At 37.9% G+C, this 22,182-nt stretch overlaps 2 protein-coding genes across 6 annotated transcripts in view; one reads left to right on the top strand and one right to left on the bottom strand.

Annotated features, from left to right (window-relative positions):
* The window catches only part of ECPAS (Ecm29 proteasome adaptor and scaffold), a 100,631-nt gene that overhangs the window by 30,499 nt on the left and 47,950 nt on the right, over positions 1 to 22,182 (bottom strand). For all 5 annotated transcript variants that reach the window (XM_081065482.1, XM_081065484.1, XM_081065481.1 and 2 more), the window contains 13 exons: positions 21,930 to 21,979; positions 20,875 to 20,941; positions 20,661 to 20,783; positions 17,782 to 17,885; positions 17,248 to 17,371; positions 15,603 to 15,683; positions 14,020 to 14,242; positions 13,497 to 13,588; positions 11,708 to 11,842; positions 9,525 to 9,687; positions 8,912 to 9,084; positions 7,099 to 7,200; positions 3,789 to 3,912 (listed from right to left, as the gene is read on the bottom strand). In XM_081065482.1, the coding sequence (XP_080921608.1) occupies positions 3,789 to 3,912; positions 7,099 to 7,200; positions 8,912 to 9,084; positions 9,525 to 9,687; positions 11,708 to 11,842; positions 13,497 to 13,588; positions 14,020 to 14,242; positions 15,603 to 15,683; positions 17,248 to 17,371; positions 17,782 to 17,885; positions 20,661 to 20,783; positions 20,875 to 20,941; positions 21,930 to 21,979 (1,561 nt within the window). The remainder of the gene's footprint in view (positions 1 to 3,788; positions 3,913 to 7,098; positions 7,201 to 8,911; positions 9,085 to 9,524; positions 9,688 to 11,707; positions 11,843 to 13,496; positions 13,589 to 14,019; positions 14,243 to 15,602; positions 15,684 to 17,247; positions 17,372 to 17,781; positions 17,886 to 20,660; positions 20,784 to 20,874; positions 20,942 to 21,929; positions 21,980 to 22,182) is intronic.
* On the top strand, positions 15,802 to 17,156 carry LOC308504576 (large ribosomal subunit protein eL31-like). The gene has a single exon (XM_081065485.1). It carries the CDS (start codon positions 16,258 to 16,260, stop codon positions 16,633 to 16,635), a length of 378 nt encoding a protein of 125 aa, XP_080921611.1. The 5' UTR covers positions 15,802 to 16,257; the 3' UTR covers positions 16,636 to 17,156.

A 22,182-nucleotide genomic window follows, 5' to 3' on the forward strand; every position in this document is an offset into this window, starting at 1 on the left:
TTCTCTGGTTTCTCCTCAACTACTAAAACTTGAAACAATGGGGAACCCCAGAGCTCAGTTGTTAGACCTCTTCTCTTTTCTACTCACTCCCTTGGTGATGACATCTAGGTTCCTGGCTTTAAATACCATCTTTACATGATATTCCTAAACATTTTCCAACCTGGAACTCCTCAAAATTCCATACTCATACAACCAACTGACTTCCAGATATGTCCGTGAGGATACTGGCCCTAGCTCACCTCTGGGTGAGTTGGGGGACATTCCAACACGGATCAGAAGGAGAATGGAGGAAGAAGAGCCAGTGAAACAGTTTTCCCTATATCCTCCCCACCCCCACTCTAAAAAAGTGTATCTCCCACAGCCTCCCCCATCTTAAGTGACAACTCGATTCTTCTAGCTGCTCACATCAAAAACTCTAAAGTCATCCCTAACTCCTCGGACACCCCACATCCAATCCGGTAGGAAATCCTACTGGCATTATTCTCAAAAGATTTCAGCATTCATTTCGCACCATCTGCAGGCTACCGCCCTGCAGAAGTCGCCATCACCTCTCACCTGGAATTCTGCAGTAGCCTAACTGTTCTTCCTGTTCTGCCCTTACCCAGTTCAGTCTACTTTCAACGCAGTACTAGAATGACACTTTTAAAATGTCATTCCAATGATGGCTCTCCTCAGTTCACAATCCTTCGACTGCTTCTCAAGCAAGGCCCAACATGATGTGACTTCCCACTGCCTCTCTGACTTCGTCTCTTACTCCTGCTCTCCTCACACACTCTGTTCCAGCTGCACTGGCCTCAAACACATTCACACTTCAAGGCCTTTCCAACTGCTATCGCTTCTGTCTCCAATGCTCTTCCCCAAGGAATCTACACAGCTCTCTGACCTGCTTCAGGTCTTCACTTTAAAGAGACCTTCCTGAGAACAGGCGTCCTATGAACTCTAAATTACCACCCACATTTCATCGACCTGCTCTTCTCCATTAACACTTACCACCATTTAGCATGCTGCATATTTCCCCTTATTTTGCTTCTTGCCAACTCCCCCAGTACAATGTAAGCTCCGCGAGAGCAGAATTTTCAACTATTTTGATCATTCCTGCACCGCCGGCACCTAGAACTGTACCTGGCCCAAACTAAGCATTCAATAAATATTTGCTGAACTAATTTATGACTTAACCCTTTTTGGCTATGAAAAAAATTTCATATGTACACTATTTTGTTTCCACAGAAAATAAAGTCAGCCACCAAAAGGGTCTGAAGAAATCACTATTTTAAGGAAAACAAAATTGCAGATTTATCCTTATGTGAAATGGAAAAGGTGAGAAAAACACATTTTGATTATTTGTAAAATGAAAATAAAAACAACTACTACCTTGGAAACGGCCTTCTCTGTCCTTTTCCTAATGAACAATACCTTCATATCCAAAGCCTGAGCCCTCCTGCAAATGCTTCTCAGCCCTCCTTCTTGGTTCCTTCTCAGGCCCCTCTTCTTTCAGTTTTCATTGAATCTGATCCCCTCTCTAGCCTCAGTCTAGGGTCTTTTCCCTTCTCTGCCTTCACTGCATTTAGGAAACTGGGTAGAAATAGTGTTACCATTAATCAAGACAGGGAATAAAGAGGGACAATAGTTTTAAGGAATAAAGAAGGCAAACTGTTTAAGAGCATGAAAGGAGGAAGAGAAGATAATCTCAAATTTACAAATAGAAATGTTGGTGCCTGTGGAACCTCTGTGTGAAAATCCTAATAAACTGTTGGCAATACAGCTCTGGAGTACAACACAATGGTTCTAAGACAGAGATACATTTCCAGGTCATAAACATATACTGGAGTAAGCAATGGGTATGGGTGATCTAGGGTATCCTAAAACCAGCGGGGAGTATGAAGGTAAAAGAGCTAGTGAAGGAGGAGAAAAGGTCAAAGGAGGAAACCCAGGAAAACAGTCTTGCAAAAACTAAGTGAAAAATGTTCTAAGAAAGTGTTGGGATATGCTAAAGGCCTGGGTGAAATGAAAACGTAGTAAGTAAACCAAAAAAAAGGAGGATAAAATAAGATTTCAGAAAGCATGAAACAAGTACAAGAGGACCCTCAGAGAAAGAAGAGCTAGAACTGGACTCACAAAGGCAGAAAAACATCTGAAGAAGGTAGAGCTGTATTCCCACTTATATGGAAACCCTGGATATATAAAGAGGTATCAGGTGCTATTAGCTCCTTACTAGTCACATTAATCTAATTCTCAAAGTCAGATCTATCCTTTATTTTACTTTCCCGTAACCACAATTCTATCCGGGCAACTGCAACAAGTCCTTATTAGATTCCCACAATGTGCCAGGTACTGAGTTACATGCTTGAGATACTAAGATGACTAAGACCTAGGCCATACCTGGCTCCTCAAATGCTGTTCCTTCTATTCAAAGCAAGGTAAGTGCATGGTAACAAAGAACATCCTAACAGTTGAGTAGCACTCATTTGAGAATGACAAACAACACAGGTGATCACAATTCAGGTCAAAACTCATCATCACCTGTTTCACCACAATATTTGATGTTTTTCTTTCCCTAAACACATAAAGATGGGAGAACCTCAACACTTGACGGACAATTTAAGACTCTTTTGGATGAGCAAAAAGCCCAGCAGGATCCAATCTTCCAAGAAAAGTCTGAGGCAACACAGAGGAAATTCAGAAGTTTGAAGACTGGCCTATGTACCCTGCTATTAGCTTTCATTTGCTTAAGGCACTGTGTAGAAATCCATACCTCGTAGCACATCTGCTCTCCAGTGTGAGTGACCCCTCGCTTGTGTCAAGCCTCCGACATCACCTCACAAACTGAGAATTTCTACTTCCGGTTTGGTCGCCTATTTATTAACAATGGCCACTTCCCTTCCTAGAGTATCTTCCTTCTGTACAAATTCCTCTTACCTTGCTTCATATGCTTTCCAACAGAAACCTCAGAGAACTGACTCTACTTGGTTTCCATCAAGCCACAGTTCCCCTAATTAGAGTCCAAGAAAAAGTATGTTTTCTATTTCCTATAAATCTCTTTACGGTAGCTAATGCAATAATAGGTGAACAAGGAAGTAGGTAATTACAGCAGGGTTAAATTTATAATAACACTAAGTATAATAACTAAATTACTGTATTCATGGTAGAATGCAGTTCATAATGGACTCATTACCATGAGAACACTCTTTTACATTTCCTCAACTGAAAAAATAACATAAAAACTTGGTGATTTTCCTTTTAAAGACAGAAAATAAATTCTAGTCCAAATATTGAAATATATTTTCATTTCTAAATTCAAGACACATGAAACCACCAGACATATGAAATCATAGCATCTATTCCACGTAATCAGAAACGGCACGCTCCCACAACTCTGTCGTCACTAAAAGCCAGGGAACCTGTAGTCCAGAGGCACCTGCAGAGCGAGCAGAAGACACAGGAACTTCCTTGTGTGATAAAGGATCACGGGACACGATTTGGAAACCACTATGCTTTGACTTAGGAGACTGGCTCAATACATTGATCCTCATGAAAAGAGCACAAATTTGAAGGTAACTCATAGCCAACTCCCCTGCTTGCTTGCCAAAGGACTAAAAACAAAGAAGGTCTCACTCATTACATGCTCACTCTCCTTTAACCAACTATTTTTCTTGACTGATCCAAACTAATAAGACAGATATAAATATTTCAAAAAGAGTTAAAATGGAATGTAAAAATTTTTTCTTTTGCTTCAAATGAGATAAAGAGAATAGAATGATTGAAAAATCGATAAGCTGAATATTTGGTACCAGGAGGAGGAGTATATTCTTCTTCAGTCACTAGCCAGGCATCTCGGGCAGCCACAGAACTAGTTCCTATCGCAGCACTGGTAATGGCTTCGCCAATAGTGAACTGAAGTTCTATCTGCTTGGCCTGCAATGAAGGAGACGAAAGCCATGAATCAGAGAGAACATTGCCCCAAAACATCCATTTTATGGAAAGCCTCCTTGATACTTTGCTTCTCAGCATGCTTTGTTTTCACTCTTCACCTGGACTGCTTTCAGCTAAGTGGGTGGTTCAAAAGTGAGGTAGGATGAGGGAATGGAGAAGGTAAGAAAGGCGTAAAACTCTTTTTCAAAGTACATGTTGCACTCCTCATCCTCAACAGAAAACCACTGCACAATGATTTTTAATCTATGGAAGCACAATTCCATTTACTTGGGGGGAAGGACATGGACTTTGAAGCCAGACAGATCTCCGTGCAAATTCTAGCTTTGTCTCCAACGAGCTGCACATCCTTATTTAAAGTCTGAGTTTCAATTTCTTCATATGTAATATGAGCTTAACACCATTACCCACTTCATCAGAAAGCTTCTAGTGGATACCAGATTTGTAGCAACTGCACAATAAATAGCAGCCTTTATAATTTATTAACAACTCTTCTTTCAATCTTAAATTACATGATACCGGCAAGTTATTCTCAAATGGTTCAGAAAAAATAGAGAATGACAAAACAAATGTGGTAAAATATTAACATTTGGTAACTCTGGAAAAGGAGTACAAAGAAATTCTTTATACTATTGTTACAACTGCACTGTAAGTTTAAAATTGTTTCAAATATCAAACGTTAGAAAAAGTCTACACAGCATATTGTCAAATTTTTAACAATTCAATTCAGAAATTTTGATACTCTTCACAAGTATGAACCACAGACTCAATACAGAATTGGACCTGTCTTAGTTCCCTATGAATTGGAAGAAATTTTAAGAATGGGGGAATTGGATGAGAATAAAAATCAGAAAGCATGAGGGATATGGGAATATCGACCTTTGGAGAGTTCTACAAAGCACACAGACAGGAGTTTAGCAGCTCCTAACTCAATGCTGTAGTCCTCATAAGGTGTCAAATGCTGATATCACATGCTTCCTGTTCTGAGGAAAAAAGAATTTAAGGGCTTCAGTCGCACAGCTTCCCTCGTCAAAAGTTTCCTTGGCAACTCTAAGCTGAGGAAAAGGTATTTCAGAGAATTCTGTATTAGAGATTCGTCTTAGTGCTTGTTTTTTTACATTTCTTCTTGTTGATAACAACAAAGTTGGCATTACAAACAAATACAAAACTCCCCTAACACCATTTATGAATGACACAATATCTAGACTGCTTCAAAGGTATTCTAGAAATAAAGAGGGAGTCAATAGGAAAAATAGAAATAGACACATGGGGATTCATTATATTATTATCTCTCTACTTTTCGGTAGGTTTGATATTTTCCATAATAAAAAATTAAATTAAAAACAAATTTAGAACTTTGTCCTAGTTGACTGTAAAGATATTTGCTTCTCTGATTCATGCTTTTTTTTCATTCTTATTCTTTAATCTCTCCATCATGTTTCTAGCTTTTCATGTTTTTCTGTACTTCCAAACTTTTAAAATAATGGCTTCAATAGCAAGTTAAGAATCTAGACAAAACTTCATTTATTCAAACAAAACTGGAAGAAACCCAACTCTCTCAGATATAAAAAAAGGAAAAAAGGTAAAATCATAAGCTTTCCCCCAAGCAGTTACAATGTCAGTTGCATCCACAGAGAACCTAATATGAGCATAATTCACTATCAAGAAAATTCACCTTAAAATACTGAATGAATTAAGAATCCAGAGCCCTGAATTTTAATACCAGCTCTATCACTTAGCTGCCTTAGTACTCAACCCCAACTCTCCTCTCTCCTCCCTCCCATCTTTCAAGGCCCAGCAGCATCCTCACCTCCAAACATCTGCACCAATTCTCCCAGACAAGTATCCTCTTTTGTGACTCTACTGCTTTTATATACAAATGTCGGTTCAGGTTCAGTTACTCTACCAGTATTTTTTGAGGTCCTACCAATAACAATCACATTGCTGGGCACTGGTGATTATAATGAGAAGCAAAACAGACTTTGCATTCAGTCTAGTGGACAATTAGACTGTGATAAATGCTATGAAGAAAAAGTACAGAAAGTCATGACAGCACAAATAACTGAAGAATCTAGTTTGAAGGGTCACAGAAGGCTTTACAAGGGGCCCAGCAACAAACCGAAAAAGAAGTTGGGTTTTTCAAAAGCTCTGAGCAGGGCCGGCCCAGTGGCTCAGGCAGTTGGAGTTCCGTGCTCCTAACGCCGAAGGCTGCCGATTTGATTCCCACATGAGCCAGTGGGCTCTCAACCATAAGGTTGCCTGTTTGATTCCTCGACTCCCACAAGGGATGGTGGGCTGTGCACCTACAACTAACAACAGCAACTGGACCTGGAGCTGAGCTGCGCCCTCCACAACTAAGATTGAAAGGACAACAACTTGACTTGGAAAAAAGTCCTGGAAGTACACATTGTTCCCCAATAAAGTCCTGTTCCCCCCGTCCCCCAGTAAAGTCTTAAAAAAAATAAAAAGTTCGGAGCCAAGGAGAATGGAGTGGCTGGAGTACAAAAATGTGAGTAAGTGACAATCAAGGCTGGATCAGGGACTAGATCAGGCTATATGCTAAGACACTTATCACACCGGGCAGCAGCTGACAACTGGCAGGTCTCCTCCACTACACTGGGCATTTATCTAGACCAGGGGTGTCCAAACTTTTTTCAACGTTTTTCACCAAAGGCCACATGCGGTAAAATACACAAACAGCTGGGCCACTCACTCGAGGTAAAGTACGTATTGCCTCACCTGGTTTATTTAAGTAAACTAAATATGTTTTTGGAATTTGCTGCAGGTCAATTAAAAATGGATTGTGAGCCGCAGTTGGCCCGAGGGCCGCAGTTTGGACACCCCTGATCTAGAAAGAAGCTAAGTCATCAGACACAAGAGTAACTAGAATACCAGCACCCACTCCCCACCTCCAGCTGATGGGGTAGGGTTCCCCTTCTACCCACACTGCACCGTGCATTACTCAAAGTGTATGAGAAAAGGACTTTGCCACATACGTGATTTAGTCAATGCTATGCCCACCACGGTGATGAGCCCAAGGCTGGCATTAATAAGTTCTTGGTGAATGAATAAAAGTTAAATTTAAAATCTCACAGCATGCAATATTCCAACTTAAAAAAGAAAAAAAGCCTTTTGTTTGAATGACTAACAATCAGATAGCAATATAAATACCTCCACAGAATCCATCAGACCTTGCAGGAGGAGTTTCTGGTGAGGAAAATCTCCATCCCCAACTGGAAAATATCCCAGTGTTTGGATTGCTCGTTCTTTCATCTGGAAGAAGAGAGAATTTTTTTGTTAAACAAAGTATATCACAGCTTTATCCCAGAACAATGTTTCCAAAATGAGATGACAGGGAGGGCAGTCCGTCTAACTAACACAGCAGTGCATAGTTTTGCTTTTTTTAAAGTATCCAACTTTACAGAACTATGTCTGTAAGACACTGAAGGGAGAAAGACATAAAACTGAGTCCAGTAAGGATCCATAGCTACAAAAGAAGAAAAAAGGCTTTAATTAACTAGGTATTATCCTTCAAACTATAACCCTTAAAAATGTAGGTTCTGGATCCACAGGACCTAAGATCAAATCACACAACCTGACCACTTTAGTAGCCTTTACAGGTATGTGACCTTAGGCAAGTTACCTCACCGGTGACACTATTTCTTCACCTAGAAAACACAGATGACAACTGCACCTACTTTACTAGACCTTCTGGAAGATTCAATTAATGTATGTGAAGCACCCAGCATGTGCCTGGCACATTACAAGTGCTCAACAATGGTTAGTAATGATTATTTAGTTAATAATAATTAATGAAAACTAGACTGTGTGATCCTCTCAGAAACCTTTAAACAGTAGCTAGATCAAGAATAAGAATTACATGTTTATTAAACTTGTAATAAAATAATTTTTCTGCTCATTAAATCATCTCATACTTCAACACTGAGGAGCTCTGACCACAAAGAAAATGTTTTAAAGTCTATAAAAATTTTTATCTAAAACTAAAAAACTATAAATGTCCTTTCCCTCACACTGATTACTAATGCCCAGACTTCTTAAAACCAAACTGGCTATAGAAGGTTAAAATTTACATTTGATCTGAAGTAACAAAAATCATAAAATTATTTAACACTTTATTTTCCACCTTTTGCAAGACAAAAGAACTACCTGATGCATTTAACACTTTACCCAAATCTTAATAGTTATGAACCTATATTGGAGTAACTGGTAATTGGGTCAAATGGTACACATACAAAGGTCATGCACAAATCATCCCTAACTCAAAATTAAACAAATAGCATGTTTCCCCGAAAATAAGACCTAGCTGGACAATCAGCTCTAATGTATCTTTTGAAGCAAAAATTAATATAAGACCCAGTCTTATTTTACTATAAGAATGGGTCTATAATAAATTATGTAATATAATATAATGTAATACAATATAATACTCGGTTTTACATTAATTTTTGCTCCAAAAGATGGATTAGAGCTGATTATCTGGTAGATCTTATTTTCAGAGAAACATGGTAGTCACCTGGACTTTCCTCCTATTCATTTTATCATTCCTTTCCACATTAAATCCTTCTCCAGCTGCAATGCCATCTATTCACTACAATTGTGTCTTTGCTCATACGCTCACTCTCACTCTCACACACACACGCACACACAAAGGGGGCCAAAAAATGTATAAACATTTTAAGAAAGGAAAAAACTGTATTAATTGTAATACTCAATATACACCAATAACAAAAGATGAATACAAGTCACATTTGACTTCTGGAATTACAAGAGGTGCTCAAAGTGGTTACCAGCAGTGTCCAGACACTTCTGATTATGGCGAACTACTGTTTGAGCATAGATAACATCGCTTAAAATGTGTATACATGTTTTTGGCACCCCCGGTATATACATATATACATACACACATACATATATAGAGAAAAATAGAATTTAAGAAGGGACAGGAAAAAAAAAAGAGACTTGCCTTATTTGTTTCTTTACTAGAGGGTATTCTATTTAGTAAGCTTTCCACAAGATGTAATTTGGTAAAGCCAGACCCCTCACTGGGGACTGGGAGTGGACCATTTCTGCCAATTTCACCCAGGGCTGTACAGGCAGCAATTGCCAGGAGAGGTGATGTGCTGTCCAGAAACGATCCTGTAAGCACATTTAGACAAAACTGAGAATAAAATACTATTATCCTTGTAAGCCAAAGCAACAGCAATGTCCTCAAGATTTTGTTAAAAACAACAAAACAAAATCAAAGCCTACAATATCTTCTAGTTGATAATTTAACATTTACTCAGCAATAAAAACCATGGAAACAGGGCATAGAGTAGTGTCCTTTTTTAATGTTTAAAGTTTTTCCCATAACAGAATCATGTTATATAGAAAAATACATTTAAAAATGTGAAGAAAAAGAGTACTTTTACTGTTCTTAAAAACATAGAATTTATTTAGCATTGAATAAAGTTTATAAAAAGGCTTGTACCTTTAAAGTTCACTGCTGTAAAAAAAAAAAAAATTAAAATGCTATATTAAATTTTAACCTAATTCAAAAATGGCAACATCCAAGTCAGCGCGAACACACTAATTACCTATTGTTTCTGTGGCACTCTGAATGAGTTCCTCTTGTTCAGGCAGGAAATCAGCATTTGTCTCCAGGTCTTGTTGCTCTGCCATTTTCATTTTCTTTTTAGCCAGATGTCTTCCTACTGTGAATCCCAATGCAAGCAAGGATCCGTGTTGTATCTCTGGGCTCTAAGTTTAACAACACAATGGCATATGTTTCTGTCTCTCTCTCTCCCGTGCGCAATAATGCATTGAAATCACCGTCTGCTTATTAGTCATCTCTCCAAAACGCAAGGCCAAAGAATAACGTGACTGTTTGAAGTTCCCCTGGATGCTAGTGAATCAGGCTTAGGGATCAAGAGAAACTTTCACTTTCTGACATAGATAATTCCAAGAAGTTAAACTGAGTCTTGATTCACTTCAAGATTTAGATTCCCTAGTCCCACTCCCACTCCAACTCTAGATGAGGTAACTGTCTCGCATGTTCCTATAGCACCCAAACTTTCTTCTAGCTTACAGCACTTACATAACTACACTATCATACTTTTCAAGCATCATTTCTCCCTACTGCCAACCAAACACAATAAACAGATCTTATTTCTAATTGCTAAAACCTCCAAACCCGAGGTAGGTAATAACATATTTGAAGCACATGGTTCGCACAGTGTTTTCTGACAGGGTGTGCACAACAATAGGCAGACGTGGCTGGGGAATGAACGTTAACAGTGCACACTTGGATCTGGATGAAGCCATTTCTAAACATAATGACATTAGAGCTCACTCATGTCCATCAGTTTTGAAAAACAAAAGAACTTGAGGCAGCATCTTTTCTCTGCTGATAATATCTTTTTTCCTGGGTATAATTATACTTATGTTTCAATAACAGTTGAAGGGTTTCACTTATGATGTGCAGATTTGATTATTTTGTGGTACTCTGAACCTGGAATTTTAAAAAGGTCCTTTGTCAAGAAAACAAGATTCTCTGATGATATAATCACATTTAAAAATTCTTACCTCTGTTGCTGTCTAGAAATTACATAATGAAACACAGAAAATTTTAATTTGAATTTTTTGCTACAAATGACATTTCTTCATTTTTACGTTTGTAAAATTAAATTTTATCATCATAAATTAGTTTTTAAATATCTGTTTTTCTCAGGATGCAAGGAAGTTAATCCAAACAAAAGTTCATGTGACTAAGTACTATTGATTATAGCAGGTACTATTTTATATGTTTTTGTTTCTTGCTAATGAAGACAGAAGAAGACAGTGGCCTATTAATTTGAATTGAGTGGAAGGCCTTAAAGCTTTATTCCAAAACAATTCCTCAGGGTGACCAGCGTTGGCTTCACCTTTTTTTCACCTGGCTTCACATTTGAAACAGTAGTTTTACTGAATTAAGAAACAAGTGGTACACATTTTTATGACAGCAGCACAGGAATCTGGCCGATTAGTAATTAGTAAATAAACTCTAAGAAGATGGTACTAGATTGTGTTGGGATGTGTATGGAAACCTGGGATGTGGACATTCCTTAAATTTGGCTATGTGGATCACACAAGCTCTAGATTGGAAAAGGCAGAACCTAATGATGGAAAGAATGAATAATGTAGAAGTTGATAGTTTTCCTTGAACTCAACTTTAATTACCAGAGTAAGTTGGCAGAATGTGATTGTTGAAGGACAAAGGGAAGTACAAAAAGTAGAACACACTTTAATCAAAGGACAACCAGAGGTACACAGTTAATATATTGTGTCTCTGAAGTAAGGAGGTTAAGATTGCCACGTAATTGCTGGTAACGCATTGTAAGTGGCACTTTTTTCAGTCCTCAACCTACCATTCACATTAGGCATGTATCAGATGTTTCACTGAGTTTTCAAAAATGAATTTTTTTCCCAATATAGATATTTTACATCATATAAAACAATAAATTGGTGTATATTTTAAAAATTAAAAAAAAATAAAGAGACGGGGAAGAAAAAAGGAACTAATAGTTCTGAGCATCTAACACCTAAAACAGTGCCTATCAAACACAAGGCACTCAAATTTGTTGAATGAACTCACTCAATGTATTACCTACCTCATTCAATCTTTACAATCATAAAAGTTCAACATACAAATGAAAACACAAAAACTAAAAATGTATTAAATGCTTTTGTAAAATTCTAATATATCCCACAAAAAAGAATGAAGATCAAACTGGTAACATACATGATTATCTTTTGTAGTCTTTATAAGCTGTTCTATCATTGACTTCAACTCATTTCCCGACACTGTAGAGACCACCACAGAATAAAACAACGCTGCCAGCTCACGCATCTCTTCTTTACTGCTATTCATCAGACTCTGGGCAATGTAGAAGGAGAAAAATATGCATGATATGTAATCATTCTCCTGATGATAACATCTAACATTTAAAATTAAAAGAATAAATGATACATTATATTGTTCAATCTATTGGTATCCTGAGAAAAGAACACAACAAGCTATAACTGCAAAATAAAAATTGAATTATATACCAAAATCTTCTGTGCATTTTCATCAAAAATACAAAGTATAAGACAAATGAAATTAATACACAGATGATCTAAAACAGAGGTCAACAAATGTTTTCTGCAAAGGGCCAAAAAGGCTCTGTGAGCCACGTGGTCTCTGTCACAATTCTATTCTGCCACTGACGTGCAAAAGCAGTCACGGACAATAGATAAACAAATGGGTGTATCTGTGTTCCAGTGAAACTTTATGGACACTAATTCTCATGTCAGGAAATGTTATTCACCCTTTGATTTTTTTCCCAACCATTTAAAAAAGTGAAAACCATTCTTAGTTTGCAGGCCGCTAATCCACAAGATCAAAAGTCAAAAGCTCTGACATCATTTTAAAATCAGCAAATATTCACAAATTAAAACCTTTTTAAACTAGAAGCAATTTCATGACAGGTTTTCGAGAAAAGTGCAAAACTCACACCTCTTGGTAAGTTATTCATGTTTTCACACATAAAGAGATAATCTGGACATTTTACCATGATTCAAGCAGCATTTTAGAAAAAAACTGCATTATGGAACACAAGAGATATATAAAACTATCTGGGACATACCTGTACTAAAAACATTATTCATTGTTTAACTGAAATTCAAATTTAACTGAGCCGCCTGTACTTTTACTTGCTAAACAGAGCATCCTTTTGGTGTGACCATGGGACAAGAACACTCTTCCATGTGGCTGGTGGGAGCGTAAATGGTACCACTCAATGGAGGGCGTGCATTACTTATGAAAATTGGAAAAGCACGTGTCCTCAGTTCCACTTCTGGGAAGTTCACCTAAAAAAATATACTTCCTCATATTCAAAATGATGAATTGCTCATTGCAGCAGACCGGTAGTACCCTAAATGACCATCAGTAAGGATCTAACTAAATCATGGCACATTCATACAATGGAAAACAATGAAAGTGTTCAAACTAAGAGGATGCTCTCTCCATAGTTATATAGGAATAACTCCACGTTCTTATAGTACTTGAAAGAAGGTATAAAACAGTGTGAAAACTGTTACCTTTCGTGCAATAGAAGAAAAATAAAAAACTTTTTTTCTTGCGTATGTATACATGCGTAAGTAAACTCAAGAAGACACACCAGATATGAATAAGTAATGACCTAAATATATATGTCAGGTGAGAGAGGAAGGTGCAAGTTGGGGGATTTGCGTAAGTGGGAGACAGTAACGAAAGAAGACATTTTACTTTTTTTTAAACTATACAAATCTATTAAACTTTTAAAACAGAAAAATAATTATATTTTACTCTTCTGACTCTCAATTCGTCTCCCTCTCACTAGATGGGTCATTGAGATATACTGACCTACATGGGCTCAGTAAGCGTTTGATGATGAGCTTTCAAAATGACCTAAAGGCAGAACAGGTAATAGGAACACTCGTAGGAAGACTAAATCATAAGGCTAATGTTTAAATATACAGAATCAAAGAGAAATATGCACAGAATATACCTTTATCCATTCTGTTTTGTCTACAAATTTGGTAGCCAACTTTTCCGGATACACTGAGACAGCTTCCAAGAGACAGTACATGACTGGCAAACCTAAATAAGAAAGAATTCAGAACCATTTAATTTCAAGAGACGATATACACATATAGAGATCACTAAATTCCTTTAAAGTATAAGGCTACCACTTTAGGAAGCATTCTCCAGTTGTACAAAACAAAAATAAACCTAATACAGTGTGTACTTCACTACAGCAAATTTACAGATTACTTATCTATAAAAAGATGCCCTGTTCTTCACACCCACTTCCAAAGTAAAAATATATTATCTATTAATACCATTTCTTTCTGAAAAGACAAACAGTGTATTAAGGATGAATCAGATAAGTTTAGAAAAGAAACAAAGGGTAATGTGCAGTTACAGTAGCGAAGAGGTAAAATAGTTTTGCTACAAATTCTCAACTGCATTTGATGGTAGAGTTTTGCTTCAGTGCTTTAGTGTCTGTCCTCAGCATCTGGGCCTCCTACCTCCAACACCCGCCAGCAGTTGCTGCAGCAGGCCAACGTAGATCTGAACAGGGTTGGTTTCTCCACTCTTGGAAGAAGAGGAGGACGTCGCTTGGTTGCCTGACATTAAAGTCCGTATATAGCGTCCAATGGCAGGGGCGTGATCTTGCATATCAGCCAAACTCTGAGAGGTGGGCACCACTCCCGCACTGTGAGCTAGGCACATGCGTAAGTACAGAACTATCTAAAATCAGAAAGAACACCAGATATGTTTCTCAAAAAATCAACGTGGGAGAATATTCTTTAAAGTGACAATTTCTGTAACACAAGAATTTGAGAAAATGGGTTCAAATCATCTACACAAGAGTAGATACAAAGCCATAAAAACCCCTGATATAAACTGGTTACTAAGGAGTCCTCTGGAAGCACTTTCTGGATAGGACACAGGACAGGCAGTAATTACATTGTGAGGATTCTCACTCACTCTGAACAAGATTCTCTCTTCTCATTTAAGTAATGCAAGTCAGTGACCTAAACAACAGAATTTCCCTTGGTAAATGTGATAAATGGATCTCTCTCCAACCTTCAAAAACTAGATGACCCAAACAACCTCAATATATTGTTTATAAGAGTGAAATTCGGTAAATTAATAACACAGTTAAACTGAGCTAGTTTGCAGTTTGACTCACGGCATAGCTCGCTACTCAGCCACCTGTAACTAGACTTTGTCTGCAGTTTGCTCCATCCTGATAGTCATCTGTTTTCTCTTTGTTCTCCCCTCACCGATTAACTGAAGAACCTGTTCCCTTTCTCAAGGATACCCATACCTCGTTAATGAACAACATCCTAACCTGGGAAAGAGCAATTTCTTAATCCTCAGGCGCCCAGACACTGGAATCCAATTTACAACTTCTTGCAGTTTTTTACAGGTGATGCATTCAAGTCCCAGACCTCGACGGCCGAGTCCAAGTCTGCAGACAACATCGTCTTCAAACAGACCAGACCCCAGGAAGGATGTCAGCCCTCAAACCTGCCTGATCAACTCCCCCTTTCCGATATAAGAAAAAGCTAACCTGGAGTTAGGTGCAGCTGTCCACTCTCAGGCTCTGGACTCTGCCCAGGCGACTCCGCCACACCCCCCACATCCCCTCCGGTGTTAACTCTCCTTACTACGTGAGGCAGCCCTCATCTTTGGACACTGCCATGGGCATTCCCTCTCTGCCCTAACTTTAATAAAACCTTTCTTCACTCTCCCACTTTACAAAATCTGTGAATGCTTTCATCTATTGCAAATGACCAGGGGTTAATTCCACACCACGACATTGTTGGCTTGGAAATTCAAATCTAACTTGCTGCAAAATTCCAACAACAATCAATGCAGAGCATCTACTTCTTTTCAATCTCACTGAGATAAATTTAAAGACTCCACTATAAATTAAAATAACACCAAATACTGTTTTTGTAATAAACAACCTCGTAAAGAACAATGACACCACAACATGATTTATCTGGAACACAAAAAATTCACAGACATCTCTTTGGATGTGAAACCGTTAAATATTTTGGAATCTTTAGAGAAAGATAAAAATATATGCCAGCCCTACCTCTCCAAAGGCTGCTGGGTTAAACGGAAGGACAGTGGTCCCAGTCATGTACTTGGCTGGAGTTTTCATTCGATGGGAAGCCTAACAGAAATAAGCCCCAAACAAACACAATTACTGAAAAACGGAACACATGTGCCCTTCCTTGACAAAATAACTGTACTTCTAGCTACATTATTGTTTGCTATTATTTTTTCTAGTCAAAAAATTTTTCCATTGATCACACTGATTGTTTATGTTCCTCAAACCCTAAATGACAGATATGTTAGCTTTTCTTCCGCATCGTTTTACTGGCTTGTTTAAAAAGAATAAACCTACTTCAGGCACCCACCGACACAGTCACCCCAGGCCACTGTGTGCCAGTTATTTTTATTAATAATGGAGGCAAGAGGAAAATATGAGCACAAAAGCATCCTCTGACCACAAATATAACTGTGCTATAGAGAAGAGAATCAACGGCTGCTTAGTACTGAACTCCTACCCAGTTAAGATGTTTATGAGCAGAAAGCTAGGAGCACCAATATAGGTGGAAGGCAGAAAGGTATCTGTCCCCCAGCATACTCAAAGAAGCACCGATGTAAAAAGTGGGACAGGGAGACGATGCTTTCCCTCTCCCACAATACCTCGCGCTCTTTCTTTTCAACTTGGGCCCGGCAGGATGGCTCCAGCAAAGAAGCGTGGCGTGAAAAAGAAGGGCCGTTCTGCCATCAACGAGGTAGTGACCAGAGAGTATACCATCAACATTCACAAGTGCATCCATGGAGTGGGTTTCAAGAAGCGTGCCCCACGGGCACTCAAAGAGATCCGGAAATTTGCCATGAAGGAGATGGGAACACCAGATGTGCGCATTGACACCAGACTCAACAAAGCTATCTGGGCCAAAGGAATAAGGAATGTCCCATACCGCATCCGGGTGCAGTTGTCCAGGAAGCGTAATGAGGCTGAAGATTCACCAAATAAGCTCTATACATTGGTTACCTACGTACCTGTCACCACTTTCAAAAATCTACAGACAGTTAATGTGGATGAGAACTAACTGCTGATTGTCAAATAAAGTTACAAAACTGCAACAACAAAAAAAAAAGTGGGACAGGATCCAGGCTGGGGGCCACACCTGCCAATACTCTGTCTGATCTACCAGCACAGAACACTGTGCAAAAACAGGAGACTTGTAAAAGCAGATGACGAAGGTGGAAAAAAAGTGAACTGCTCCCTGAAGCATTCTTAAACTTACGGTGCCCTAAATAATGCCTTTAAAAATAAAAGGGAAATGTATTTTTAAGCATGTCCTACCAAAGGGGAAAATTTTAAACAGAGCCAAACTGTTGAAGAACATAAAAGAAATTGTAAGCAATTCAGATTTGGGCAAAACAGATCAAGTACATAAAGAATTATGTTTTTCTTCTCATTTTGTACCTTCTGCTTATTGTAAATATTAACATTGTTAGAAACTTTACTATTAGGTTGGTGCAGAAGTAATTGCGGTTTAAAAAGTTAAAAATAACTGCAAAAACCGCAATTACTTTTGCAGCAACCTAATACTATTCAACATTTAGTGATAACATTTTAAATGTCACTTAAACATGTATGTTTATTTTCATCATCCATTATATAACTCAAACTAATCATCTGAAGTTAAATTCCATACCTTTTCTTGGATATAATATACCATTTCTGGGAAAGAAGGCATCTGCTTAGAAGCACTTTCTTTTCTGTTTTTACCAGGAAGACACCTTAGTACTCGTTGTGCTTCTCCATGAACTTCTTCCCGTCTTTCAGAAAGACAAACGAGAATAAAAAATGAATTTCACCAATTGGAGAACGATCATATGAAGTTTAAGAACAACCATTTTTATTTGGCAGCTCTGAGAAAATGTCTTAAAAATATATTCATGGATATCTAAGCAAAGAGCCATAATATACATTGTAAGAAATTACTTCTTTGTGAAAATTTCATGAGATTTAAAGAGTCATGTGGCTTGCATCTTTGAATTTTACCCATAGGTTAAAAAAAGACAAGCTATGACTACAGGTTTATTTCATATCTAGGGCCATACTTTTAACTCTTTAATAAATTGCTTCTAAATTCCATAGACCAACATTACAAACAACATAAATTTTAGTAATTTTCCAATAAATTTTAAATGAACTCAAATTCAAATTAACATCTTTTGAAACTTACGGATCTCCTGCAGCTAATAAGAGCAAATATCTGGAAGGTATATGATCTGAGGGAAACACGGTGCTGGCAAATTTCACAGCCACTTGTCGAACTTGAACTTCAGGCTATTTGACACATAAACACACACACATACACAAAAAAACACACACACAGATTTTTTTTTTTAAATTACCAACAACTCATTTCAGTCAAGATAAGACATCTTAATTGTAAACAATCAAAATTTAAGTTGCTATTTCAATAAATAAAATTAAGACAAATCATTTGATCAAGCTCTTTAATCATATTGTTTAAAAGTCGGTGGACAGTGATATTAGTTAAGAAGTACTTTTATGATCTAAGAGTACCCTCCAAGTAAAGCAAAAAAACCCACAAAGACCACAGCCAGAGAATCTCTCTGTCCCTGCACATCCTCAGCCCAACCTTGAGACCAAGATCACTGGGACAGTTTCTGGCCCCACCTCTGTTTCCCCTACTCTCAAACTCTCAGTCACGTGAGTGAAATTCAGAAGTCTTGTAGAGAATACACAGATCTTACTTGGAATCCCTACAAATTTGAAGCAAAATACCCCCAACTTTTCCAGATTAGTTTTAAAATTAAAACTGACTTGAAAGCAAAGTTTCAACTACATAAATGTGTTCAATTAACTTAACTAGACTAATAATCTGTGAATACAAAGTTCAACCAGAAAAGCAGAATCTATTTGATGCTGAAGCTTTATTCTCATGTATCTTCCCCCTCGGTCATTGCTCCAATCACAACATAAGTGAGATGAATGGTACTAAGAAACATACACTGTCCCTTTCATTCAGGTATTCCGGCTCTTTAGCATTCCTTGAGTTACTTTAAAGAACAATGATATTAAGGATAGTATATATAATTTAGCTTAAGGTCTGGTTGCCCTAAATGTAGTCTGAGAAAAGAAATAAATGACCTTTGACTTAGTAATATTGTTACATGATTTGACCTGCACAAATATAACCAGCATCCTCATGCATTATACAAGCATCACACTTCCTTGTCAGGCTAACTAGAAAAGCTTTCAAGTATTCTATTCTAATGAGCTTCCAAACAGCCTATACTTCTTTGTCCATGATATATGACCATGAACCATGTACATCAAGAGATTTGACAATGGGACTCTATATATCATAAGCTTTCTGAGTGCGCATAATTATCCTATCATATTTTAATAGAAATCAGATACCTTTCTGAACCTTCAATAATTCCCTCACTATAAATGTATGCCAGCCAAATCTCAGAAAACGCAATTTATATCAATCTCACCAATACTTATGACATTATTCCTTCTTTTTTTCCTTTAGAATTATTTTATTAAATCATAGATGTACAACAGCTTCTTAACTCTCCACATGCACTTAAATTTTTTTAAAGGAAAACATTCTCTATGATCCTGGCTAATATAGCTTTTCAAAACTTTAAGAAAAAGGTTTCACCTGTCACCTGAAACTTACAAATGTAACATTACCAAAGAAGGAATGCTTCTCCATTCTCACAAAGACCACTAGAAAGAAACAATTAAAAAGCTAAAAATTAAAAAAATAAAATAAAATAAATAAAAAAAAGCTAAAAATTGTCTCAAAGGCTTTTTTTTTTACAATCCTTCCTCCACAGTAAGGTAGTGTTATTAAATAATCCAATCCATGCACAAAACAGCCCTCTGCATCTATCTGCTGTCTTCTGCCACAGCACTGCATACTTATGCATGACTGAGATAAGAGTTATCTTACCATTGTTATTTAAATAACCTGAAGTCTTTCTGTCACCTCTCGGCTCTCATCCTCTCCTATTTATACAGTGAAGCCCCCTGGCACATAGGAAGAAGTTCAAAATGGGCTTCTCCCTCCATAACCCCACCCTCCAGGACCACAATTTCCTCCACCATATGGTCCCCCCATGTTCCTGCTAACCGAAATTTCCACTCCTGTTACCAGCTTCTCACCACTTCCAACCACCTCCTGAGATCCACTTTCATCTAATCCTGACTTTGCCCTCATCTCTCCCAACTGTGATGACTCTGTCTTGTGGCCCCTCCTGATGAACACTCGGCTGAGTGTTCATCTCTCTGTCCTCAACCCCCCAACTCCCCGCAGGTGCCTCTTCCAGTCCAGGTCCCCACCTGGGCTGGTTGCCACCATCGCCCCGTCGCAGGACGCTCCCTCCCTCCAGCACCAGCCTGCCTGCCCACGCCCCCAGCCTGCACACCCTGGTGCGTTCCCCAAAAGCCAAGCTGCTGCTTCTCATCTCCCTCTTTCTGATTCTAGAAATGGAGGCTAAAACACTAACTGAAGCAAATACATACTATATTATTTTATATTATATATCATATGGTATGTATATATACATATGTGTATACATGTGTATATAGCTAGAGATATTCAAAATTCTCCTATAAACGTCCATGACAAGCGAATAAAGAGGACTAGAAAAAAGAGTATGTTATGACGGTACTGGCTTACTTTCTACACTCATTTTAATATATAAAATTTGTCTTCCTTTCCCTCTGCTTTTCTCCCCCAATGTTACCTATAGCATTCTACCCCCAATGAACTGCATCACACAGCTACCAGTTAAGACAAAATACTTCCAACGTGGAAAGGTAACATTAACAACAGTTTTCCAACATGAAAGGCTTTAAACATAAAGCCTCTGTGACTAGCACTCCTCCTCCTCCCCCAACATGAGATTTCCATCACGAGGAATTAAAAATAGGTAGATAATAAATCACAGTCCAAGTGAAAGCAAACAGTCCTCTTAATTGTCATGCCAGTTAAGGAGAAAAGCATTTCAGATTTTGTTCTTAAAAACGTAAAATGCATATATTACCGGCCATCGCTGTTCACACAGTTGGACCTACCTTTATTAGGTACGAAGCCACAAGTGCCTCCATGAGAGTTCTCTGTGCTCCTTCCAAAGTACTATAAGCTCCAACCATCATAGATAATGCTTCCTGAATAGCAAGTCGAGTCTCCGGCTCTTCCTGTAAAGCCAATAAAAAGTGTTTCCCTCCCAGTTGGGTTTCCAAGTAAGCATCCAAACAGAAAGCATAGATTTGCCAGGTGTTTCCCTACCTTACACAGGGCTTCAAAAAGCTGCTGCACAAGAGCTATATCCTTAGTGAATAAATGCGGCATTCGACTGTAAGAGAATATAAGACCATCGTTACTATCAGAAATCTCCAGGAGATGGAAGAAAATGAAATTAAACACAAATTTTCCTGAACCTGCATTTTCATCTCTGAACACCATGTCAGCATCATTAAATTATCTACCCAAAGAGCCAAATATTTTTGTATTTAACAGCTGTCTAATCCAAGTAACCTTTGATTAATACACTTTATTATACTCCATGCATTCAGTTAACATTTCTGATTTTAATATAAAGAAAATAATTAAGACCAAGTTGCTATTTAAACTAAAGGCTATTATGATACGGGGCTTTGTTACTTCATGCCAACAGACAAGGGACAAGGTTTGCTGACAATCCTGCGCTGTATCTGTTGATCAGGGTTTTTGTTCTGAGCCCCACAGCTCCTTTCCCTGCTTAGCACAGAAAGACAAGACCTAGTCTACACAGGCTAGGACAGAACCTGCATCCAGGGTGGAAGCAGCACCTGGTTTCTCCCAGGATGCTGCACCTTGATCTCCCTGCTTTGAAATACAGTGAAAGAAGAGGAAATAAAGACGTACTGGAAGGAAGAAATCATTTAATAAGCAGAAAAAAAGAAATCCATCTTTGGAAACAGGGCCACTCAGAATCATAATATAACACTATCAGAAAAGAGAAGCACTAACTAAACCTTGATTATGGGGATTATAAAGACTAGTGAGGAGCAACAAGAACAGGCCTCTAGGATATAAGAAAATGTAACCAATTATGACACAATCCAGTTCAAAACCTCATTTCAAGACTACCATTTAATATGGTAACATAATCTTCTAATGTAAGTTAAAATGTCTCCCATCATTTTCTTTCTACAAGGAAGACATTTCTAAACAACCTACAGCCATTAAATACATTTCCTCTCAGAATCACAACAAACGTCTTATCCATCTATTATTAAATGCCACATAATTTTTCTTAGTTTATCAACAGGATAGCTCTCACTGAAAAAGAGTTTACTCACCTGGAGAGTTTTCCAACAGCTGAATATGCCATTGACAGTAGCTTAGGGTCCTTGGAATTAAGAAGAAAAAAAAAAGAACAAAAACAGACAAAACAAAAAACACAGTAAACGGCAAAACCTTTTTGCTGCAGTTACATGCATTATTTCACTCCTTGGTGAACCTGGTCTCATTCTGCCTAACTACATGATATTAGCATCTGAACAAAACAAACAGAAAAAGTCCAAACCCAGAATTCATCACACGACTAAAGGA

Source organism: Rhinolophus hipposideros (genome assembly GCF_964194185.1).
Source record: "Rhinolophus hipposideros genome assembly, chromosome: 11".
Taxonomy (NCBI): Eukaryota; Metazoa; Chordata; class Mammalia; order Chiroptera; family Rhinolophidae; genus Rhinolophus; species Rhinolophus hipposideros.